The 26,922-nt window shown below is 45.7% G+C and overlaps 1 protein-coding gene across 1 annotated transcript in view; it reads right to left on the bottom strand.

The window, feature by feature from the left end:
• KSR2 (kinase suppressor of ras 2) overlaps nucleotides 1-23,962 on the bottom strand; it is a 349,612-nt gene extending 325,650 nt beyond the window's left edge. Inside the window, exon 1 of the mRNA XM_066601915.1 lies at nucleotides 23,786-23,962. Coding sequence (XP_066458012.1) covers nucleotides 23,786-23,962 — 177 coding nt within the window. The remainder of the gene's footprint in view (nucleotides 1-23,785) is intronic.
• Nucleotides 23,963-26,922: the final 2,960 nt, after the last annotated feature.

Here is a 26,922-nt window from a genome sequence, read left to right as displayed (position 1 = left end):
AGTCACAGCAAATGTGGAGCAATATGTCACAGTATATCATACGGAACCTGTATGCCTCCAGGACCACTCGTATCACATCTTGTATCCAAGCTAGAGGCGGTACAACAGGGTACTAGAGCCTCCATGCCAGCCCATATCACATTTTGTATCCAAGCTAGAGGCGGTATAACAGGGTACTAGAGCCTCCATGTCCGCCGGTTCACATCTTGTATCCAAGCTACAGGCGGTACAACAGTGTAATAAATCCTTCATGCCAGCCCATATCACATTTTGTATCCAAGCTAGAGTCAGTATAACAGGGTACTGGAGCCTCCATGCCCGCCGGTTTCACATCTTGTATCCAAGCTAGAGGCGGTATAACAGGGTGCTAGAGCCTCCCTTCAAGTGTTCAGTGTATCACAATAAATTATCCTTTTGCTCTGATATTGTGATCACTTAATTATATCAATGTTACCATCACATATAGGAAGTTTCATTCCATTCTGACAACTCCTTCTAGGGGAGGGATTTTGTTTTGACAATAATTGTATCATATGCCCTAAAAATCTCTTTGACACACATGTTAAACTTTCTACAGTTTACATATACAACTAACATAAAATGTAATTATAGTTTGTATTATAGCCTAATTGCATTTTATGTTCTACAGGCTTTAGAGTTGAAATCAACAGGTATATAGAAATACTGTAGGTAAGTTAGTAAGACAATTCACAATTCCTGTAATTCCAAAACATTAAAAAGTCATATGAAACATTTTAATGGCACCATTTTGGGTTACATATAAAATCCAACCCATACCACCCTTAAGGGCTAATGCCCACGGACAGATTTCTGCTGCGCTTTACATGGCGGAAATCTGTGGCATTGTCCCGCAGTTATTAGGTTCTATTGAACCTAATAGCTCAATGTTCACACTGCGGAACTCCACAGTGTAAAAGAAAATATGGCATGCTCTATTTGCCACGAGAACGCGCGCAACCGGCTTCCATTGTAGTCAATGGAAGCCGGATGTAACGCTATTCTTCTGCTGTGGGCACAGCGGAAGTATCGCGTGAATACGAGTCTCCCCCCACCACCGGCTGCATCATCGGCCACTGCCGGTGCGTCATACGCTGTATTGCGCATGTGCGCCGGCCCGACAGATAGAATTCACGGAGCGGATCCGGGAGGTGAGTATGAGGGTTTTGATGGGACTCTGCTGCGATATTCCGCTGGCAGAGTCCGTCACGGCCGTAGACATGAGGCCTAAGTCTCTCATAGGGCTAAATCAACGGAACGGTAAAAAGCTGAAGCTTTTTGGAATGCAGAGATCTAAAAAAAATACTGCTGCATCCTTAAAGAGCAAAAGAGCCACATCCTTACTAGCTGCCTTACCTCAGTAAACTTTTGAGATTGTAAGGGAGGGGTGACCCAGAGCCATGGCTGAGTCTGGCAGCAGTGTTGTTAGGCAACTAGATTGCTCCTCCTTCAGGCACTGTATTGTAGTGGTGGGGATTGCTATGTGGTGCTGGGAAGGGAAAGCCCTACATATCAGGCCAATTTCACATCTGCATCAGAACCTTCATCTGGAGGTTCCGTTGCAGATATGGTTGCAAATACTGGAGAAAACAGCACTGCATGGAGTGATTTTTTTTCTGTCCCAAAACTGGGCAGTTGGGTGGACTCTATTGACTATTATGGGGTCCACCCAGCGGTGTTCGGTTTCATCCAAAGACGGAACCGTTCGGCTATAGGGATTCCTCTTTCCTGCCCCCTGAACAGAGCAAGAAAGCGGAATTCTCAGCACAGGTGTGAAAGCACCTTCACCCAGTAGTATCTGCCATTCCTATTTATTGGCCTGCACACCCTATGGACTCAAACTGATCTGTTCTAAGGCCCCCTGTCCACGGCAGTGATTTCGCCGGAGGTAAACCGCTGGAGGATCGCACCGGCCGGCACTTCCCATAGCATTGCTATGGAAAGCGCCGACACCTGTCCACGAGCGGAGAATCATTGCGATTCTCCGCTCGCGTTGGGGGCAATTAGCAGCATTCTGCAAATTGCCCCGATTCTCCGCGGTCAGCCTATCTATTACGGGCGGAGAATTGCTCCCGGGCGGCTGCTCCTGCAGCGGAGCTTCGCCACGGAATTCCGCATCGCCCGTGGACAGCCGGCCTAAGAATCATTGATATACTCTGCAATCAGACCTTCACTTACCCATGTTGTATGACACCCTACCATTTCCATAGGCCATAATACCAAATCATCACCTGTCTGTTATTAATCTATACCGGTTGTATCTATATATACATTCTAAAAATGTTGTCAAATATTCATTAGAAAAATCTTGTATCACATTATAAAATCAAAAGTATTGTCAAGTGACTACACACAAACATTTTTATGACTGCAAATACGATCAACAGATATACTTGGAGGCAATTTAATATGTCATCAGAGTAAATGGTAATGTATTAGTAATGTATGTAGGATTCAATTTCTGGACTGACTTAATAGTGCCCAAATACGGCAGTAATCATTCAGTCTCCCACTATTGTCTAATAAGCATTTCTTTACATACATTATATTTAAAGGAAATCTGTCACCATCTTTTTCACAGTCCTCTCTGAGAGCAGCATAAGATAATGACAGGCACACTGATTACAGTGATACACCTGCTGTATGTATCTGTGCAGTAGTTCAGGAGAAACTTGCATTTTATCAGTAGCAGCACGGAAATAGAAGACTAGTACTTCATAATCATGAGCTGCAGCTAACTCCGCCTACCTCACCCTCCAACTGTCAATCAGTGGCTGCAGGGTGGGGTGCGAGGTGCCAGCCTGCAGCTCATGTAGTTCCCTGTGGGGCTGCTACTAATAAAACATAAGCTTCTTCAACACTACTGCACAGATACATACAGCAGACTTATCACTGTAACCAGAGTGCCTGTCATTATTTGGTGCTGCTCTCTGAGAGGACTGTATAAAGATGGTGACTGACTCCCTTTAAACTATTCAATAATCTGTTTTGCAATATTTTTTTCGCTAGCACAATATTGACAACAAAAAAAAATCACACAATATATTATGTAAGCAGAGCACTGCAGGAGATGTGTGCTGACCCACTACTAAGTGAGAACCAAGCACAACACTGCATTATGTAAGAAAAACACCACGAACTGTCCTCGAAAACTGAAGATGACAAATAATGGGAGGGTGAACTATTATCTTTAGAGTTCTAAATTCACAATACAAAAACAACAGGAATTGTAGCAGAAATTGCCCCATATTTGCCAAAAACGTATACCAGCCTGTATACATAGTATTACATTCAAATACTTGCAAGAAAAAATAATTACCTGAATTTCTGCATTGATTACTAATAAGACGTGGTGTGATTGGTTACCTAAGTCACAGTTATAGACAAATACAAGCTAAACGAAGAACACACAAACAGTTGGACAATTCATGTTGTTTATTGAGCACATTGAGTAAACATCCACAGTGGAGGGAGGAAAAGTAACTGTGTTAATGACTGCTAATTGGTAAACGTTGTTTCAGTTTAGGAGATAAGATTGGAAATGCAGGTTTCAAAGGTGATTTGCCCATTAAATAGAGGCACAAGAAGCCTGGTTGCTGACAAATCTATTATTCTCAAGAAAGATCGGTTAGTTTGCACCAATGCAAAAAATGCAAAAAAATTTCAGAAGACATGTTATACAGACAGCTAGAGCTGGAAAAGATTATAAAAGATTTGCTACAGATTTGGGTGTATATAAATCAACAGTTCGAAACATGACTTAGAAATTGAGAAAGGTGTTCTTGAGAAGACGCCACATAGAAAGCCACTGCTGTCCGGAAAAAAATTGAGGGGGCTAGCTACACAATGAATTAAAGAAAAATCATTGGAGTGACCCTTTGAAATTAAAGGGTTCACTTATTTTTTTTCATGCACTGCGAATGCTTACTGAATATACTCAGGAAAAGGCGTGAATGACACAATGGTTTTTGTGTTATTAGGTTTAGTAGACTGGGTTTGTCTATAATTGTGACTTAGATAATAATCAGGCCACATATTATTATCAATGCAGAAATCCAAGTAATGTCAAATGGCTCCCTTACTTTTAATTGCAAGTATGCATACTGTGTCATTCAAGTTATACAAGTTTTGCTTAATGTATTAGGGTGGCGTTAGATGCTTCGATTCGATTGCCTTAATGTGTATCGTCTCGCAGGTATAGTGAAATTCGCAATTGCCAATTTTTTTAGAAGTGTACAAATGTTCATCATAGCATTAGCACTCTGTAGAAATACAATCACTCAGTGGTCTTGAAATGAGAAAGGGTCAAGCGACGCAAAAAACATCTATTAGCATGCACCAAGTCACCACATGTAATGATCATACTCTTCCTTCATGACCAGGGGCTATGGTTAGACAAGTGGCGAGATATCTAGGTCATATGTATTATCGAACAATGAAACGTGACAGAGGTGTAGGGGCTCGTGGTGACATATAAGCTCCCTCTGATGAGCAGTTTTGGGAGCCACATGATAAGCACAATTCTCGCCCACTCACTAATTATTAAAAGGGCACATAGGATGCCAAAATCAACAGGAGGCTGCCCTGCAGACAAGTTCCAATTCATTTAGAAATCATTAATTAAACTAAAGGTATAGGGAAAACATATTTAGGTGGGTGTACCAAGCTTTTCACAATGCAAAGATTATTTTTCTTCCCTCAAAAGTATCTGTTTTACAAGTATTGAAAAATGAAGGAAACCAGAGCTCGGAGTATTTTTTGGCAGACCTCCCAGTAGAGACGTCCAGTTTTACATAGTATATCTTCCCAAAATATAGTCGAGACTGGGCAGTTTTAAGAGTGGTTTAAGAAGCTACAGAGCTTCAGCTTTCCCTTTTTTCTTACCTAAGTTTTCAGTAAGTAAATGGGAATTGGTTGCCAGCTGGTATTTTCTTATGATTGAAGTAAGGCTATAAGAGGCATGCCACAACATACAGTCTTAGGGCGCCTGCACACGAGCAGAAATTCCGCGGCGGGATTTCCGCCGCTGGAAGCCTGCATAGGATTGCGTTAACAAACGCAATCCTATGCAGGCGGCCGCGGTTTGGCCGTGCGAAATCTCGCGCAGCAAACATACCGCAGCATGTTCTATTTCGAGCCCCGCACAGAAACGTCACTCACTTGCCACCGGCTCCGCTCTGCGCATGCGCCAGCTGCCCAGCAAATCAAACATCCAGAGCCGCAGGTGCGGGTGAGTACGCGCTGGTCCCTGCAGGCGCTCGGGTCTGGTCCCGCGGCGAGAATCCTCGCCGCCGGATCCGACCCGCCCGTCTGCAGGTGGCCTTAAGAAGCCACTTTCAGCAGCAGTGAGCCATTGTTGCCATATCTGTATTTTGGCTACAGTAAGAGACTTTAAAGCGACCCTCGGGCCCGGACAAACAGAGATGGCTGCTCCGATTCTCTACCTGATGTACATTGTGTATTATTATGCATCATTAGTGTAAGACACTACACCTGCTTTGATTAACCAGTGCTGCCCACATGAGTGATGCTGCCCAGTCAAATCATCATGTAGGGTCTTAAAATTTGTTCAAATGATGTCTTATGAGCAATGATCGTGCAGTGTAAATGCTCCCATTGTTTGCTTTTCTGCCAAACAATGGATTTAATGTGATCATGAAATCCATCATTCATGATAGTAGGGACCTTACACTGTGATTCTCCACAGGAGGGCTGATAACATTGTTTATCTACTGTTATCTGCATACAGCGAAGGGAGGCTCATTTACATGCAAAAGCGAATTTTGAGTGATCATCTTTGCATGTAAATGGGGCTTTAGACTACCGATGTATACTAATATACAGCGTATATCAGGTAGTTAGAGAAGCGGTTTGGCCATCTTTTGTTTGTCCAGGTTTGGAGGACGGCTTTAAGATTATTTACTGTACTACCTTGGACCATCAAGTGGGAGTTAGTTGGGGGCTCATCAGAGGATCTATACATACAGAATGTGTGAATCTGATCTAAATGTTGATATATAAAGTAACAATTAATATTCTGTTGCAATTTTTCAGGTAGAGCATGTGATAATTATTGCACATGCAAACCTAGGCCAGACATGACGTAAGTCAAATTAATTGTATGTGTAATAACGCAGCAGGGGAGCTTTCCCTCCCAGTAGATTACCAATGACAAAGCGAGATCGCAACAGGTAGGTTTTTTTTCACAAAAGTGATAATTGGGACTGCTGTATGAATCTGTAGTAAATCTAAAATAAATCTATGCACAAAACTCAGTGTTTGTACACATAAGTCCCCCCATCACCACTGCACCTCTAGTATTGTCTTGGACTTAGGAACAGCATTGTCATTTATATAAAACCTGCTCCCTCTGCTGGAAAGCACGGGTACGTTCCAAGAAGCCTTTCTTCTATGCAGATACACTGCTCATGCACCATGATTACTAAGACATGTTTACATGGCCGAGAAGAACATGCAAGTCCTGTGTGATTGTGCGATGTAAAAAAGTTATTGTTTTCAACTGGCTAATGCACACTAGCAATTTTTGGGCGCACCAATAGTGCAGGATTGAAAATCGTAGCACGTTCTATTTTCGTGCGAGAATAGCATGTGCAATGTCCGGTCTGCTACAATCGCTCAGCACATGGGTGGGGTGTCCATATACTGAGTCATGCGAGTTGCACCCAAAAATATCAGGTGCCACTCACCCTTGATCGTTTACAAACAGCCCCAACAGTCATAGTGTCATTTGTCATCTTAAATATATAGAAACATTTTGGTACATTCTTTTCTCCTAGACATCAAAACCTAGAATCATAAAATCTATAGTGCATGGGGGCAAAGAAAAACGTATAAAACCTGCTTGTAAAACTAATATCATCTTCATGTAGGGGTGTCCGTGTGCTGTGCGATGCAACTTACTCTCGGCTCGACCTTTGAGTACATATACATGGACTGTTAAAAAGTTGCACCTGCGTTTTGTGGGCCCAACTCAATTCCTGGTGTATCTTGTCTCCACCGGATGTATGGGTGGAGACATGGGTTGGCTGCTGTCAGTTACAGGGAACTACCAGCGCACGCGCCCCTCAGCTGCTGTGGATTATTGGATCATTTGGTCCCACTAAGCCGCTGACAGCAGTGTTAGCGCCTGCAGCAGTACAGACGGTTGGGTGAGCTTCGCGATGGACGCTGACTGTGGTCTTTTTCGCCAGGGGCACACCCGAGGGGAAATGGCCGGAGAGAGCGATGTCGCGGCACAGCAAAGACACTGACAGCATAGCCAGCAGGACATGGCCGGAGAGACCGATGTCTTTCAACGGCGGCATGAAGGGAGGGAGCGAGGAGACTAACAGCAGGGCCGGCTAATTGGGGGGACTGCAGCGCACACCCCCAGCGTTGGACACGGAACCCAGCGAGGACAGTGACAACGGGGGCAGCTGATGGGGGTGGACGGGTCCTGACATGCAGCAGGCCAGCTACTCGGGGGAACTGGCAGCCACAGTCACAGCGTTGTATCGCTGGGCTTTCGGTAGGGAAGGCACCGCTCAGCCAGCTGCTGGAGGAGCAGCTTGCCTTGATGGAGGGCAGTCAGCGGTGAGCCAGCAGATGCGGCTGGTCACGGAGGGCAGTCAGCGCAGAGGCAGTAGCGGCTGCTGGAGGAGCTGCTATGCACATATGTCCTGCAGCCACGGGACACCCTTCACGGCAACATTGCATTCCTACAGTGATAAATTTAAATTTTTCCGTCGACTTAGGGGACTTGTTTTTTGCAGGAGAAGTTGTATTTTTTAATAGCATCATTTTGGGGTACATATAATGTATTGCATAACTTTTATAAACTTTTTGGGGAGGATTGGGAGAAAAAAAAATTCCATCATTGTTTTTTGGATTTCATTTTTACGGCACTCAGCATGCAGAATGAATATGTGAGAACATTATTCTCTGTGTCAGCATGATTCCAGCGATTCCAAGTTCATACAGTTTTTTATAGGGTTTGCTATATTTGTACACTAAGAGTACAGTCAAACCTCTAGTTTCATTGGTTATCTGTCTGAAAGCAATCGGCTAAACTTGAAACCAGTGAAACTCAAAGTAATTATTTCCATAGGAATCAATGTAAATCCAATTCATTCGTTCTAGACATTCCAAAAAACACACCAAACCACATTTAATGGAGAATAAATATGGTTTTTAATACCAAAAAAGCAGCCTAATGTAGAGCTGTGTGTTATTTGTGGTGTTACATAGGACTGCATGTGACATCTACTGCATTATGTGTCCTAAGAGTTATCACTGTTATCTGTGGTGTTACATAGGACTGCAGGTGACATCTACTGCATTATGTGTCCTAAGAGTTATCACTGTGTTATCTGTGCTGTTACATAGGACTGCAGGTGACATCTACTGCATTATGTGTCCTAAGAGTTATCACTGTGTTATCTGTGCTGTTACATAGGACTGCAGGTGACATCTACTGCATTATGTGTCCTAAGAGTTATCACTGTGTTATCTGTGCTGTTACATAGAACTGCAGGTCACATCTACTGCATTAACCGTCCTAAGAGTTATCACTGTGTTATCTGTGCTGTTACATGGGACTACAGGTGACATCAATACTCACCTTTCAGGTGCCGTTGGGGTCCCCACTGCTGCTTTCAGAGCTTCAAGCCGGCAAAGCATCTATTGCTAGTGATGGGGATTGAACTCCCCGCCTCCCAGCAAGAGATTGTTCTGATTGGCTGAATCGGTTGAGTGACAGCCCTCTTAGCCAATCACAGCCAGCCAGCGAAACCAGAGGCAAAATTCTGGCTTGAAGAATCAGCGAAACTGGAAACCGGCAAAACTAGAAGACAATATATTTATGTATATATATTTTTTAGGTTTGCTTTTGTGTCACCGCATTCCAGGCGCCATAAAGTTTTCACACTTTTTTTTAAATAAAATGATGAATTTATTTTTAATGCTGCAAAGACCCCCTAACATTTTTTCCCATAAACGGTGCTGTGTGAGGTTTTTTTGCTGGACAAGTTGGACTTTGTAATTGTACCATTTGATCCGTATGACTTTTTGATCGCTTGCATTCCATTTTTTGTGAGGTGAGATATGCCAAATTTGTTATGGGTTAAATGATGTACTAACTTTCATTATGAACGCAGCAATACCAAATTTGTGCTAATTTTTTGTTCATGAGCATTTTATCGCGGCAATTTTGCTACAATAAAATGCTGGCCAAAAATTGCGACCATCTGAAGCATGGGAATACAATGCATTCGTCCAGATGGGCAATTTTGTGGCACGTAAAATTATCCGTCCGGAAAAAATATCCCATAGGGCCACCTGCAGACGAGCGGGTCGGATCCGGCGGCGAGAATTCACGCCGCGGGACCCGACCTGAGCGCCTGCAGAGACGAGCGCGTACTCACCCGCGCCCGGCGGCCCCGGCTCTGTCAAGTGCCGGCTGCCGGGCAGCCGGCGCATGCGCAGACCGGAGCCGGCGGCCGGGTGAGTGACGTATCTGTGCGAGGCTCTGCGAGCCCCGCACAAAAATAGAACGTGCCGCGGTTTGTTTGCCGCGTGACATTTCGTGCGGCCAAACCACGGCCGTCTGCATAGGAGTGCGTATTGTAATGCACTCCTATGCAGGCTTTGAGCGGCGGAAATCCCGCGGGAAATCCCGCCGCGGGATTTCCGCCCGTGTGCAGGCGGCCATATGGTGCCAATTCCAGCGGCCGCTTTTACACGTGGCCGGAAAAAATAGGACTTGTCCGATTAGCCAATAGGAGCTGCTGGCAGGTAGATGGGGAGGGGGGGAGTTTAGCAAAGCTAAACTCTCTCCTCTCGGCCGATGGTATTCCGGGCTGCAGCGCATATACACCACACCCGGCCATCTGAATGGGCGGGAAAACAGGAGATGCAGCCGCGACTTGGTTGCAGATGCCTCTCGTTCATGCGATTTTCGTCCGCTGCAATCTGGGCAGCCCAAAATCGCAGCGCAGGTGGGAATGAGCCCTAAGGGAGAGAAAGAAGAGTTTTAAATCTTGTTGTTTTTTTTAACACTTTTTTTCTTAATTTCTTACTTTTATCCCACTAGGAGGCTTAAAGTTCACAATTTTTGATTGTTTATCTATTACAGTGTTCCCCAACCCCAGTCCTCACGGTCCCCCAACATGTCATGTTTTCAGGATTTCCTCAGTATTGCACAGGTGATGTAATTATTGTCGGTCCCTCAGACATTGCTACAGGTGTTCTGACCATAGGATATCCTGAAAACATGACCTGTTGGTGGTCCCTGAGGACTGGAGTTGGGGACCCCTGACCTATTACACTAAAATAGTTCTGTATTATATTGCTTATGCAGCTCAGTCAGAGGCCGTTGCAAATAGCAGACCTGCAGGCGATCTTCAAGCCTCTGGATGCCATAGCAACCCATCAGGACCCTGAAATCACAATGCGGGAGTCTGATGAGTGACAATAGGAGCCCCCCTCCCTCTGTCAGCATTTTACATGCCTCGGTCACATTGACTGTGGCATGTAAAGGGTTAAACAACTGAGAACGGTGGTTTCTCCGGTCCCCGCTGTTACAGCTGTCATCAGTCAGCCATGCTCCCACTGCTACCAGCATGGAGACCCGTGTCAGTATTCTGATGCAGCACCACGGTAAAGGATAGCATCGCATTCGCATACACATTGCAAGGAATGCGAGGGCCATGCGATGCCTTTAAGATCCCAATAGGACATGCAGCAACTTTTTATCTTCCAGCATCGCTGTGAGGGAAGACATCACTCAGGTGTATAACTCCATTCAAAAGAATAGAGTTCATATTCGTGCGAGTTTCCCACTCGTATGCATGTACCCTAAGGCCTCATGTCCACGGGGAAAATCAGATCCGCTACGGATTCTACATGTAGAATCCGTAGCGGGTCCCTCCTGCCCCGCGGACATGAGCGCTGAAAATAACAATAAATCAGAATAAACTCACCTCCCATCCGCTCCGTTTCTTCTGTTCGCGGCGGCGTCATCTTCTCTCGTCGCGGCCGGATCTTCATTCTTCGGCTCGGCGGATGTGCATGATGACGTCGGTGACATGCCCCGCGCATGCGCCGGGCCGAAGCAAAATGATCCGGCCGCGAGAGAAGATGGCGCGGCGCCGAAGAGAAGAACCGGAGCGTGTGAGTAAACTCTGATTTTTGTGTCCCGCGGATCCGGACGGCTTCCATAGGCTTCAATAGAAGCCCGCGGGAGCCGTCCCCGCGGGAGACCCGCATGAAAATGGAGCATGGTCCAGATTTTTTCATGCTCGATTTTTTTTTAAATCCCTTTTATTGACGATCCGCGGGTATTTATCTACCCGAGGGTGGTCAATGCATCCCTATGGGATGCGGATCCGCGGGCAGGAGAAGAGTTAAAATCCGCTGCGGATTTTAATTCTTATTTCCCCCGTGGACATGAGGCCTAAGGCTTATTTCATACACAGCGCAAAATTTCCATTGTGACTCCGCATTAAAATGATGCATCAAAAGCTGCAATTAAATCTGCGTATGCTTTTGGTGCTGATATAATTACAGAATTAAGTCATAGCATTAATATAAATGAAATCCACTGTGAAATATCCGCAACAAACCATCTTGTGTATTTGAAAATCTGCCACTTGACTCAAATCCACAGTTGATGTTTTCAGTTGTGAGTGAATGCAGTTTGTTAAAGCCTCACGATCTAACTTTACTGTAATTAGTTGAAGAAGTTTGATGCAGATTTTGCAACCCAAATTCTGCACCTGGCACACAATGTGTGGACCAGCCTCCTACCCCCAACTCCCCCTTACCCCATTCCATTCAGTGGACAGCAAACATGTATGCATGGTCTTCTTTGCACCAGCAGCTAAAGCTAAAACCAGCCTGTTATTCTATTGAAATGGTATAAGGGGAGAGAAAAACCCCCTCTAATAACCTTCTTCCATGTAATTTATGTTGCACAGAATATTGTGCTCAAGATACTAGATGGCAAGGAAGTTCTGTACCGTCGGTATTGAAATATTCTCTTTCAACATTATTGTAATATGCAGTAGCAACAAAAGTCTAAACAGAATCTATACATAACATAGTAGTCATTTGAGATGCGGAAGTAATAAATAATCCCTAAAGATTGTTGTAGAATTCTCCACTTAAAATACAACATTTCAAATGGGACTAAAGAATGGTTCTGGTGCGCCAAAAAAACTTAATTTTTTACTACCCTTTTTTTTACCTTCATTTAGGGTAGAAATAACACTGGTGACAAGCACTGATCACCAACTTTCCAGTTTGAAAGTCTGTATTATAATTTAACCTGTATATGTGACCAATGTTAAAGGGACACTGTCACCACGGGATCGGTGGATAGGTGATAAAAGTCAAAGTCTGATTGGTGGGGGTCTCACCACGGAGATCCCCACCAATCCCAAGAACGAGGGTCCCATGTTCTGCTCTCTTTCTCATAGCAATATCGCTGCACCCCCTGCAGTGAGGAAGAATTGAATGGAATGGTGGTCCTGCATGCGCAGTGTCACTCCATTTATCCTTAATAGCACTGCCGGAGACAGCCAAGCGTTTGTACTGAGTGGTTTCTATCAGCCCCATTGAAATGAATGGAGTGGTGCTACACATGTGTGACTACTACTGTATTCAATCTCCACCTCACTGCGGGTGGTTGCAGCGAGCCCTCAATAAGTGGGGGACATGGAACCTCCGCCAATCAGACTTTTATCACCTATCCTGTATATAGTTGATTAAAGTCAATCTTGGTAAAACCCTTTAAAGAGTATATTCATGCCATGTGTCTGCATGTTAGAAAATTACAAATTGTGTACCAGAGTTTTAGGCCGGCTTCACACAGGCGTAAGGTATATTTACACGTGCATCTGCGCTGCATATTTGCACAATGGGCGCTGTGTTTTTGCACCTGCATGTATTTTACTGCATTTTTTGCGCATGCAAAAAACATGCAAACATGCTGCCGTTGATTTCAATAGGCAATTACGTTTAATTAGTATACTATGTGCTATTTTATTGCATAATACGCATAAAAATAGGACATATTGCATATTTTTTTTGCTCAAACTAAATGTGTGCACAAAATACACTCATGTGGACTAACCCATTGAACTCAATGGGTTCTATTCACTGCATACTGCGTGTGCACAATTTGCCGTAATATGCAGCGCAAATGCATTTTTGTGAATAAGCCCTTAGGGCTTATTTACACAAGTGTATGTCAGCCAGTCTTTTCACGGCCGGCCAATATACGCTTCCATCTAAGCAGTTCCCTCCTTCCCTCCCACTCACTGGCTCTCTGCCTCTCTCCTCCCCTTTGAGTGATTTGCAGTGGGAGTGGGCGGGACAGGGGCAGAGGTAGGCCCCCGCACCTTGTCCATAGCCAGCAATGGGAGTAGGCGGGACAGAGCAGAGCTTAGCCCCGCCCACTTCCATTGCAAACGCCGGAGTGGAGGAGAGAGGCAGAGAGCCGGTGAGAGGGAGGGAAGCGATATATTGGCCGGCTGTGAAAACGCCGTCCGATATACGTTTGTGTAAATAAGCCCCTAACCTGTATTCATACTCTTCCATCGGTTCCCTACTATTCGTAACTTACCATATACTACTTATGTTAGCAAGAATTATGCACAGAGTATGGCCTCATGTCCACGGCACACGCGGATTCCGCAAATCAAATTTGCCCATGGACATTGGGCCTATGACTGAAGGGTCAGAATACGCAGAGCTGTAACCCCGGTGATGCATAGATCCGCATAGGAGCTATACGAGATTTTTTTAATCAAAACCTTTTCAAAATGTGTTTTTGTTTTCTTTTTTACCTTTGCTACACGGTAACAATACACAAGCATTTTGCAGTGGGGCACATAGCCTTAAAAAAATTCTGATCTAATTTTTTATTTAACAGTATTTAACCCTTTCCAATCCACTGTCTGACGTCTGAAGATATTATGATTTAAGGCTGTACAGCTCCGATGTTGGAAAAAGTCAGTCGGGGTTCTCTTACTGTATATTGCCAGCCTCTCTGCTGTCCAAGCCTATCCAACGTGTCACCTCATGCAGTACTGGCTTTAGCCAGCAGATAGCGCCGTTGTATAAGAGCAGAAAAAGAGTAAGCCCCCTAGGAAAACCAGGATACAAACTGGATTGGAAAGGGTTAAAAGCAGTAATAAAATCTACAGACAGTATATTTGATAAGCCCCTCCACAAGGGAGCCTAGTCACTGGCTCCCTTGTGACTAGCTGATCGCAGAGATCCTTCAGAGTAAGGGCTCTTTCACACGAGCGCTGTTTTAGCACTAAATCACGTGAATGAATAGCAGCCGCGAATACGTCGCAGCTGCTACTAGCGAGACTGTCGCTACCCCTCCCTCCCCCTTCTTTTGACAGCCGGCTCCTACAGAAGTCTGGGAGCCGCCGGCGCTGCACTGTCAAAAGATAAGACATGTCCCATCTTTTCAGCCGATAAATTTCAGAATCAAAAATCTTTTGACGCACGATTTTCTCGGATTGTCAAAAAAAAAATCGCTTATCTGAAAGAACCCGTAGGAAATCACGGGTTCTTTTAGATGCAATTTTTTTACGCACCTAATCAGCGTCAAAATGGGCGTTTCACACGGGCGACTGCGCTATCGCTGCTACAAAATTGCTGCGATATCGCTGCTATGTACACACGATTTTGTAACATCAGTGATGCTTTTTCCTTGGGAAAAATGTAGCATTGCGTTGCTGATCTTATAACGAGAAAATTAATTGGATTTTCTAATGATAAAAATCGCATCGCTCAAAAATTGCAAGTTTGTGCTAGGCGATGCCATAAACAAGGAGGCTCCATAAAGAAATATGGGCTACAAAACACAGCAAATCGCGGCTGTATAGAGCATGCTGCAATTTTGTAATCTCACAATGTAGCAGCCTACAAAACATTGCTTGTGTGGAAGAACCCATTAGAAACCATGGGCTTCACATACATGCGTTTTGTAGCGCTGTCGCATCGTCCGATTTTGTTGCCCGTGTGAAACCGGCCTAAAAGTTATTCTCTGTTCTTGTTAATAGGTAAGGGGGCTGATATTTATTTTCCATTTATAAAACACTGGGGACCTAGAGTATGCTGTGACCTGCAATTCATCAGTACCTGCACTGGACACAATTTAACCCTTAAGGCCTCCTTCCCACGAACGGATTTCCGCCGCGTAATTCGCGGCAAAAATCCACTGCGTTGTCCGCAGAATATTCCGCGGCGGAGCCCGTCACGGCCGTATGCAGCTGGCCTTAGGCTGGGTTCACAAAGGGCGGATTTGCCGCGGAAATTCCATCTGCAATTTCGCCACGGCCAATCCGCCTGCGGCCGCTAATCCCGACATTAGCCAGCCACGTGGACGAGATTTGTCAAAAATCTCATCCACACAGGACAGCCAATCCATCGCGGCAAAGCCGGCAGAAGCAGACACTGCGGCACAGATTCCCCCGCCGCAGCATGTCTATTCTTTTTTTTTTCCGTTGCAGCCACACTCTCCTCTATGGGGAGGAAAAGCATGCGGCCAAGTTGCTCCAAAACCCGCAACCAAGTGCTGCGGGTTTTAAAGCAGCGCTTTCCTAGTGGAAATCTTGTGGTTTTTCACTGCGGCCAAGCCGCAAGATTTCCGTTTAGATTCTACCCTGTGGGAAGCCAGCCTTAAGATCATGGCCTATTTTGGGCTCAATGATGCAACAATTTTTGCTGTTTTAACTTTTTTTTTATGTCCATATAGGGCAGGGGTCCCCAACCACCAGGCCGCGGACCGGGGCCGGGCCGTTGGATGTTTAGCGCCGGTCCGCAGCACCGCCGGGAAATTTTGCTCTAAACACAAGGCCCGCGGGCCGAATCCGGCCCGCTGCCTTGTGTTTTGTGGCCCGCGGCGTGCGGACGCCGCTCACCACTGAAGCGATTACCAGCGGGGGTGCTGCAGCTCCCCGCTGGTAATCGGGCTGATCCCAGCGCACACTAACGTCTGTGCAGCCAGGATTCTCCTCCCCTTACTGGGGGGGGGGGCTACCTATTACATGGGAAGGGGCTGTCTATTACTGGGGGGGCTGGTTATTACTGGGGGGGGCTACCTATTACAGGGGAAGGGGCTGCCTATTACTGGGGGGGCTGGTTATTACTGGGGGGAGGGCTACTTATTACTGGGGGGCTGCCTATTACTGGGGGAGGACCTGCTTATTACTGGGGGGGACCTGCTTATTACTGGGGGGGCTGCTTATTACTGGGGGGGTGAGGGCTCCTTATTACAGGGTAAGGGGCTGCTTATTACTGGGGGGGCTGCCTATTACTGGGGGGGGGGTACTTATTACAGGGGAAGGGGCTGCCTATTACTGGGGGGGCTGCCTATTACTGGGGGGGGGCTACTTATTACAGGGGAAGGGGCTGCCTATTACTGGGGGGGGCTGCCTATTACTGGGGGGGGGGCTACTTACTACTGGGGGGGCTGCTTATTACTGGGGGGGGGGACCTGCTTATTGCTGGGGGGTTGCTTACTGTGGGGGCTGCTTATTACTGGGGGGCTGCCTATTACTGGGGGTGGGGCGCTGCCTATTACTGGGGGGAGACCTGCCTATTATAGGGGGGGGGGGACCTGCCTATTACAGGGGGTGGACCTGCTTATTACGGGCGGGGGGGACCTGCTTATTACGGGGAGGACCTGCTTATTACTGGGGGGGCCTACTTATTACTGGGGGGGAGCTACTTATTACAGGGGGAGGGGCTGCTAATTACTGAGAGGTGGGGGCTGCCAATTACTGAGGGGTGGGGGCTGTCTATTACTGAGGGGTGGGGGCTGTCTATTACTGAGGGGTGGGGGCTGTCTATTACTGAGGGGTGGGGGCTGTCTATTACTGAGAGGTGGGGGCTGTCTATTACTGAGAGGTGGGGGCTGTCTATTACTGAGGGGTGGGGGTTGTGTATTACTGAGGGGTGGGGGCTGTCTATTACTGGGGGCAGATAAATTATATACTGCCCTATGTGTGTACTGCCAGGACATTCTAAATGTCATAATTAAATAAGAATGGACTAAACTCCAACCCCCTTCATAACCCCGCCCTATATAACCAAAGCCCCGCCCATGTCCCGCCCAACCCTGCCGGGCCTTGTAAAAATGGTTTTGCTGGAAGCCGGTCCCTGGTGCCAAAAAGGTTGGGGACCACTGATATAGGGGACTTGAACCTGTGATCTCAGGTTCACTCAGATAATACTCAGATCTACTACAGTGTATTATCAATAATACTGTCTATAACATGCCATGGCAGACTTAGACGCTGTTGCTTACTGTCTAATTGCCATGGCTGCACACCGATCCTCTGCGATTTCATGGGGGAGGGCCGATGACGTCCCAAATGGGACACCCTCCCTCAGTTAACCTTGTACATGGAACCATTTAATTGATCGCAGAATGTAAAAGTCTAACAGTGGAAATCAGCGTTCTCACCTATCAAGTTGTTATAGTGGGAGGCCGGCTGTTAGCCACTGCCAACTTCTGCTGCTCAAGGCGTGGGGTTCAGCTCCTGAGCCTGTGCCATCCATATAACATGAATATACGTCATTTAGAGGCAACTGTTTCTCGCCCAGGATGCATATATACATGCTACGGCGGGAAGGGGTTAAAACAGATCAAGTGCCCCTTTTAGATTATACTGCACATAGTTCAGCAATGTAATCTATAGGTGAATCTACTCAATCTAAAATGCACTGGGGTGAAATACGACAAATTTATTAAGAGGCACCCGAAAGTCATATCTATGCCAACTATGAATTGGTATACGGATGTGTACTATGGCTTCCGACAGTTTCTTTTTAGAAAAGATGTCAGAAGGCAGCCAAAATCTCACACATTTTTACACAAATATCGATTGTGCATAAATGTGCTAATTTTATTTCACCAGAATTCTAGGCAACAACCTCTATTAAAATTCCTCCTCCACATTTACGTGTCTTAAATGGCATCTGTCACCACCTTGGAGTACCATAAAATAAGTGATGGGGCTCGAAAGGTGAAGGCATGGGCTGTCCGGGGAGCTGCTTGTTATGCTCACCAGGTGCCCTGTCCCAGCATTGTGTGCCCGTGAAATCAGGGTGCGCATGCGGCTCTTTTCACAAGGCTCTCTGCATTCTCTTCCATTCAACTCTATGGGAGAACATATGCACACAGCCTTGTGAAAAGATCTGAGGGCGCATGCTGATATAACAAGCACACAGTGCTGTAATGAGGTGTCTGGCATGTATAAAAAGCAGCTCCCTGGAACCCTATTCTCTTACCTTTGAACCCCATAATGTACTGTAGCTTATGGGGCTCAAAGGTGATATGCCCTTTAAACGGATTCTCTTCCATAGACATTCCTTTATCCTATGCCCAATTATTGCATGTTGAACTTTAAGCCATCGTGCCTAATCCATCTTTCCCCCAACATCTGCCATGAAGGGACAGTCGGAAGGACCCCATACATTTTAGATCAATGTTTGATCCTACAGATGTCAGCAGGTTCAGCTACTTTTTTCAAACAGGCGTTTGCAGAAACATAGCGCTTTTCAACGCTGTGATTACTGCAATTTCATCAGCGTTGTCATGCATTGTTGTCAAATGCGGTTCTGAAAACACAGAGAAAAAAAAATCAATGCTCACCTAGCTGGCGCTGTCTGGGTCCCTGCTGCTGTTCTCTGGAGCTCCCGGCACTTGTCATCGCCGACAGAGGATCTTTTGCTAGTGACAGGGTTTAAAGACCCTATCTCCAGTAAGAGATTGCTCAGTTTGGCTGAGCCTGCTGAGTGTAAGCAGGCTTAGCCAATCACAGCAAGCGCTGGTGCACCAATCATAGCCATTCATTGAGTAGCTGTGAGTGGTGCATCGAGCGCCGGCTGTGATTGGCGGAGCCGGCGCTCTTGAACCAATCAGAGCAATCTCTCGCGGGGTGGTGGGGATTTCAATCCCCGCCAGCAGCAATAGATACTTTGTTTGACAAGTTCCTGGCAGCCTGCCCGCAGCTCTGGAGAGCAGTGGCGGTGACCCAGACGGCGCCAGCTAGGTGAGTAACCCTTTTTTTTTTTTTAGGTAGTGCTGGTGTTTAGCACTGCCAAAAACATGGCACCAGATTGTACCATGTTTTCAGCAGCGCTGAAACTGCAAAAGGCAGCGCTAAACACTGTACAAAGATGCCTATGTGAGGGAGGCCTAAGAGTACAATCCGTTAAAAGTTTTATAATGTATGTAACCAAGTCCATGCCATAAATCCTTTAAGGAACAGCATTGGCGACTTGTGTCATGTTGATGGACCCAGGAAAAAAACAGAACAATTAAATTAAATGTACATGATACTAAATGTCAGTCCAAGTTAGCTTATTGAAGAAAATCTTTTACCAAGTGTATATATTAAACTAAATTATGACAAGGGGATACAGTGCAAACCTAAACTTTGCAAATTTCTGCTGCAAAAGTCCAAGTTTAGAAAAGATTGTCTTTTTTCCTAAACGACTATTTCCATCCTAATAAGTGTTGGGCAAATCACTGTGTATGAAAACCTTGGAAGGGGATGCAGCACTTATTCTCAGGATAAGCAGGGAAGTCCAGAGGTCAGAGAATCCCCCATGATAATAAAGTGATGGTACATTCTAGAGAAATACCATCACTTAAGGCCGCCTCTACATAGGCAAATATGCATTGCGGAATCCGGAGCAGGCATCCGCCTCCAGATTCCGCAGCACATAGAGAACAGTGAAGTGTGCACGCATGGACTAAAATAAAAGAGATGCACTGATAGACGGAGCACCAATCGGGAGCCTGGTGAGTACAACAATCCCCCCCCCTTCCCCTCCCGATCTCCATGGGACCTATCTTATGAGCACTATAACTTGGTTTATGATGCTTGTAACAGGTGACAGGTTTCCTTGAATACAAGAAACTTTCTAGTTAAAGGGGTTGTCCCATCTCAGCAACTCTTGGTTGAGATGAGAAACATGGAGCTGGTTTCCTAACCACCTATTTGGGTGTTACAAATACAGTCGAGTGCAGGACCCGGCTTCATGTCCACGGGTGTATATGTAAAACACTGCATGTAATTAGCTACATATCCCTGCATATTGAATCTTTTTTTCCCTGCATATGATCGCGTATACTTTTTTTTGCATGCGTAGGCACCGCGTTTCAATACTTGCGCAAAAAAAAAAAACCAACAACTTTTTCCTGTGTTTTTTCACTTCATTGCATGTATCCTAGCAACATGTGTTTCACACGCAGTGCTTACGCAACCGGTTGCTTAAGCACTACATTTGCTTTGCGTATTCACATGCACCCATAGAGATCAATAGGTCTGTACGCACGTAATATGCGGTAAAATAAAGCATGCTGTGATTCTTATGCGTATCAACAAAAATCCATTGACTTTCATTGACTCCATTCACTGCGTATCCAGCAGCTGTGCAACGGATGCGTAATACGCGGTTAAAAGACGCCCGTGGACATGAGGCCGGTTGTTTCCAGAACTCTCACTGAAGTGAAAGGGTGTAACGGTAAAAGCGCAGCATATTGCACTACATTGTTTCCATAACACAGGATATGGGAGTTACTCTAACTGTATAGCGGCTGAGCTATGCCATTTCCGTAATTCCCATTCACTTCAATGGGAATTCTGGAAGCAGTGTAAGGCGGCTGCGCTTAGCTGTTTTTGTAACATCCGCTGAGGGTGTGAGGAAAGCAGCCGCAGGTTTCTCATCTCACCTAGGAAGTGCTGAAAAGAGGGAATACCTCTTTAATGATACCCCCATGATTGATGCTGCCTCCCGCCAAAAAAACTGTCCTTCTCACTGCACTTTTTTATTTATTCAAAGATATTTTAAGAACTTGAACTTTACTTTCTATTATAGAGTTTACTAAAATGAGCGTTGCATGCGATTCCACTTAATATTTCTGAAAAGGATTCTAGTGACCATGATCACATTGACATAATTGTTTACAGTCCTACTTATGCCAATGCAGACACATAAAGATCCTGTCTTCGATGTGCTGTTTGCATACAAAGACTGCTGTCAGTTCTGGTGGACTAGAGGAGTTGTATTCCAGAGTGTGAGCATATACAATGCATGACAGTCAATTAAGTGGTTGTCTCTGATGAGTTTTCAGATTTGTGCTGCTGACCAGCTGCCCCAAGACTCTCTGAAAGCAGCTGTTTTTTCAGAAGCTGCAGCCAGCCAGACATTTCACCTACAGCGGCCACTACAGTTGAAATGTAGTATTACATGGCGGACATTCAGGTGAATGACAGTCCAGATCAAGGCTACCAACCTGATTTTTGGGGGGGGGGAATTATCTAAATATCAGGGACAGACAACATATTTTATGGACACATTGGGGAACCAAGATTATAAAGATTAGAAGTGATACTCCTCTACAGCCCAGAATATTATGAGCTTAATACCAACATTTAAGCCGCCTGCACACGGCACGCGCGGATTCAGCGTGGGGAATCCCGCATGGAATGCACCCATGCCCGATGCTGGCGACCATGCTTACCTGTCATTTATTATGTACAGTGGATGTGCCGCTGGGGCGCATGCGCGGTACAGATTTCCCTGCGCCGTCGATAGGCAATGACGCGATCACGCGACCCTTCTGCAATGCTCATTATGTAAAAAAAAAAAATCAAGAGGCAATGCCTTTATATTATATTATATTACAGGTTTTATATGTATTTATACCAACAATCCACGATGGAAGGTAATGATGGTCCAACCAACAGAATCAAGATCAGGTTAGTTTATTAGTGGATTGGAGGATCCTCTTAGACCCTGGCCCTGAAATAATACCAAACCTTATCCACAACAGCCAACTTTTTCATGGAGTTGAAAAGCAACATGAACCTTAATGCTGAGCCCTAAGTCTCGTTTTCTCTGGTAGGATGAAGGTAATTCAGTCCCTGAATAGAATTAACATCTGTTTGCTGACCATCACATTTTGTCACACAAAATACAATCAATAAACACCCAAACTGACATTTTACATGTGAAACACATAACTTTCTTTTTCCTGGATACATAATGCTACATCTGACCTGGAAGTATTGGCTGTGTCCTAAAAGGACGAAAATGTAAACTAACAGTATAAATACGAATAACACAAAAATGTAAGAAGGAAACACAAAAACATGAGATATGAGATGACCCTACCTACCAGCAGAGCACTCACCCTGATATGGGTGACCCCACGTCAGAAACCTGGGGTGTCCCTGGCTTTCTCTAGATACCGACAGGGAATAGTGGCAAAAGGTTAAATGACACACAATGTAATACCACAAGCACCCCAGATAAATAAGCAAATCATCAGCAGACTTTTCTTAATAGAAATGCAGGTCAGAACCAGGAGCCGCTGAGAACCTTCAGACAGAGAATATAAGAGGTGTCCTCTGTGAGGAGGAGCCAGAATAAATATACACAAACTAAAGCTGGCTGGGATACCCACCTCCCAGCCCACCAATCAGTGAACAGACCAGCAGAGAAGTATCCCTTTCAGTGTCCAATGCCAACATGATAGTGAGAATACAACAATGTAAGGATCACCCCGGTCCAAATTCCCATTTGCGGCCAACGAGCAATGAGACCAAATGTTAATATGTAAATTACAGTCAAAATGTAATTTGGTATATTAAATATAATAATATTTCGGTACATTATTTTCTCATAGACATCAAATCCTAAAATCTATAGTACATGGGGGCAAATAAAAACGTATAAAGCCTACTTGGAAAAATAATAACATGACACATCATCTTCATTTAGAACAAATGAGCAAACATATTGTCCTATTGCTAGGCCTCTCACCATGAAAAATGCAATACGGAGCAGAAACTATGCTTTACATGCAGGTCTAAGGCAATCCAACTACTCCAAACACAGAATATATATACCCTTTAATTTCTATCATAAGAAGCCATAAATATAAACTACACTTTTTTTTAAAAGGAGTATACCATTATGTCACTCACAGTCCACGGTTCTCAACCAAACTCTGACCTACGGAGCCCAAACCACCATTAAAATAACTGGTATTTTTGTCCCAGTGATAAATAACAAAATTATTTCATGCTGACCTAAATAAGGTGCAACGTTCACTGCTACATTTGACATCTTGTGAACAAACTGAGACTGAACTCAAAGACATTTGAGGTTCTTGGAGAATTCAATGTTGCAGAAAGTAACAGTCAATAGCATAAGCATTCTGCTTACTAATAACAATGTAACTAATCTAACAGCAAAATAAAGGCCCTAGCTGGGCCAAGAGTGCAGGGGATGGTGCACAGAGCAAGTACATGCCTGCTGCAATGCCCCTTTTTTTGATAGGGAGCAATGTTTAATAATACAAGCATGGCATTATCTTCATTATACATTGCAGAATAACATGCTTATGGCAGATGAGTGGAATAATTCATGTGTGTGTAAGGTGTGGGTTGGGGAAGATGAAGGAGGCTGGGGGGGGGGGGGGTGCAGGGGAGCACTGCACAGAGAAGCACCTTTGCGACCACCTGCAGAATGCGCAGGCTCACTCCATTTCACTGCAGCTGCTTAATTTATGGCACTGCACACCAAGCAGGGGATATCAACAAACCCACTGGCAGCATGAAAACCAGGGGGATGGGTGCAAATAAAAGATAAACTCTTGCTAATAGTGATGACATTGGCACAGCACACCGCTGAGCAGACATGACAGTGGCCGCTGATCTCCTACCTCCAGGGTCCTGATCTCCTTCTGTGTCAAGTCGTTGGAGGTGGCACACTTGGTCCGGAGCCCCTCCAGGTTGGAGATGCTGATGTCTATCATGTTCTGGACCAACTCGCACTGCTGCAGGGCTTTCTGCAAACTCAGAGGCTGATCGTCGCTGCTGGGCACATTTTCTTCATCCATTTCTCTCCCCTTTGCTCTGCGATCGCCCTCTTCTTCCCTCCCTCCCTCCCCCCCGAAATAATCTTAATAAAGAGAAGAGTGAGCCTTGTCTTCTCCCCTGTGTGGAACCTGCTGCACCCCACCCTCCCACTACCCCAGCCTCTGCTCAGCAGCACAGGTGCATGGAGAGGGCAGCATCCGAGGTGCACCAGTCTGCCTCCATTAGTGTCGGTGCCTCCAGCCCACACGGGCACCAGGCAGCGGTGCTGATGCTGCCAGCAGCAGCAGGCAGGCAGGGAAGAGATGTGCAATGCGTGGTGCACAGGCTCAGTGTGCGGGGCTGCAGGCACAAGGCGATCCGAAGAAGATCGGCAGGTCGGGGGATGCGGACATCTAGCCGGGCGCTCGCTTTATTATTAGGAGCCTTTAATTCTGGCCACAGGACTCTGGGGTGAGTGCATGTGCGGGGCCTTAGGGTGAGTGCTGCATGGAGCTGCCGGTGCCTGCTGCTGCTGCATCCCCTCCTGCCTCTCTCTGCACCGACATCTTGCCTGTCAATCAAGGCGCCTTGGACGCGGATGGGAGGAGGAGCCCGGGGAGAGGAGCATGAACGCGCACCTGCCAGGAGCACAGCGCTGTGTAGGTGAGAGGCAGCAGGAGGACACTGTACAGCACCCACACAGTGTACATAGGGATAGATCACCAAGGAAGGGGGCTACGCCTCCTGGAACCCTGCTGACACTTTTTTGGTGCAAAGCAGGGGCTCATGGAGTGCCATACCAAAACCCAGAATCGGGCACCCTTAAGGGGGAAAATATAAATATTGTCTAATAAAACATATATATATAATAACAGAGCTTGGATACATCAGCTCAGCTTTAGGGCTATCTCACACGGGCGTATGGTAACAGCACGTTACACACACGGATTTTGCACGCGTAATACGCTGTACCAATATTCCATAGGCGGCCATGTTGTCGCACACAAATTGTGTAAATTACCCCGGCAAAAACTTTTGCCGCATGTCTTGTTGCGAATTATGCGTGCATCCACACCAATATAGTAGATGCAATGGGCGACACACAGCCAGTCTGCAATGTCATTGCGTACTGGCTGCGTGCATATCTCGCAGCCCGCACGCTGGGAGATATGCTTGTGTGAGCCCTGCCTTAGTGTACCTCTAAATATTGCAGTCACTATATAATAAATACCAGCTCTACACAATTACAGCGCCGTCATCCCCAGTGATCAGAGGGGACATCTTCTATCACAATGTCTCTGGTGACGTCCGCTTTCCGTTTTTGTCTCTATTCGGGTCCAAGCTGTCATAAGAATTCTTCCAGCTACTACTCATCTCTGCATTATATCTTTCTTTACACACTCTGCCCTGCACCCCATCCTGGCACTACACTCAATGCCGTTCTCAATCCTCCATAGTAACACTGCCCCCTCTGTGGCACACACCTAGTAGTAGTGTTCTTTGTGGCGCCTCACTTAGTAGTACTATCCTTCTTTGTGGGTCTCATTTACTAATAGTATTCCCCTTTGTGGCTCCTGCTTAGTTATACTGGCCACTTAGTAATGGTAGATCTGAGCCGCAAGCCCCGTCTCACCTGCTGAACAGACAGGGTAAGAATTGTCAAACAAAGTCACACGGTTGCCAACCAAAATGCTCTGAGCATCATCTGACTCCTCACTCTCCTGTACACTGTTCTCTGAAAGCCGGAAGTGGAGGGGTCAGATGATGCTCAGGCACTCTGGCCGGCACCTATGTGACTGTGTGAGTTTGTATGAAGATTCTTACTGGCAGTTGGGGAATTGGTGGATAAAGCTGAAGTTCAGCAAGTGGGACTGGGGAGCCCAGGGGGCCAAGTACAAAAGTTCAGCTTGCTCCCCCCCCCCCCCCCATATCCATACATAAACCTTGCTGCATACAGCTACAAAATGAATTTACATACATGCTCTAGCCCCTTGGCATGAGCTTTCCAAGCATGATTTGTTTCCTGGACTAGGTGAAAACTTGTTTGTAGCCCCTTTGACGGTGTTCATGTTTTTTGTTGCATTTTTGAACCACAATTATATTCAGAAGATACCCAGGTTACACAAACATGGTCTATATCACTATATACAGGAAATACCCAGGTTACACCAGCATGATCCATATAACTATATACAGAAGATGTATATAGAACTCCTGCATAAACTTATATTGACCATGCTGGTGTAAGGCCGGTTTCACATCTGCATCTTCCGTCACAGATCCAGCTTAAAATACCGGAAGAAAAAGCGCTGCATGCAGCGCTTATTCTTCCATCCGAAAGCTGGGCAGAAAGCAGACAGACTCCATTATAGATATTCCGCCTGTTCACTTCTATCCAGAAATGGAGCCGTTCGCCCACAGGGATTTCCATTTTCTGCTGCCTGAACGGAGCAGAAAAGTGGAATCCCCAATGCAGGTGTAAAACCACCCTAACCCGGGTACTACTTTATATAATTGTATATGCCCAGCTGGTCTAACTTATACATACTGTATATAGTGATATTAACCATGCTGGTATACCCTGGCCCAGGGTATACCAGCATGGTCAGTATCACTGTATACAGGAGAAGTATAAATTATAGCAGCTGTACATATATAATTATATACAGTATATATCCAGGGTTTAATAGCATGGTACATATCACTATACACATGGATATGTACATCCCCTTGTATATAGTGATATGGACCATGCTGGTATAACCTGGGTAAATACTATATATAATTATGTATGTATAGATAGTATAACTTATACCAGCTATACATATGATTATGTACAGTACATACTGTCAGCATAGCCCTCTGACTCAGCTCCCCTCCTCTGCTATCAAACACTGTGTATTCACCACCGGCCAGACCAATCACGCGACTGTCAGTGCACTGACAGACTGCAGTTGTGATCAATCACAACTGCAGTCTCTCATTGGAAGAGAGGACGGCG

The sequence above is a fragment of the Eleutherodactylus coqui genome, chromosome 5 (genome assembly GCF_035609145.1).
Source record: "Eleutherodactylus coqui strain aEleCoq1 chromosome 5, aEleCoq1.hap1, whole genome shotgun sequence".
Classification (NCBI taxonomy): Eukaryota; Metazoa; Chordata; class Amphibia; order Anura; family Eleutherodactylidae; genus Eleutherodactylus; species Eleutherodactylus coqui.
Note: the sequence above shows the minus strand (reverse complement) of the source record. Positions and strands in the feature narration are given on the sequence as shown.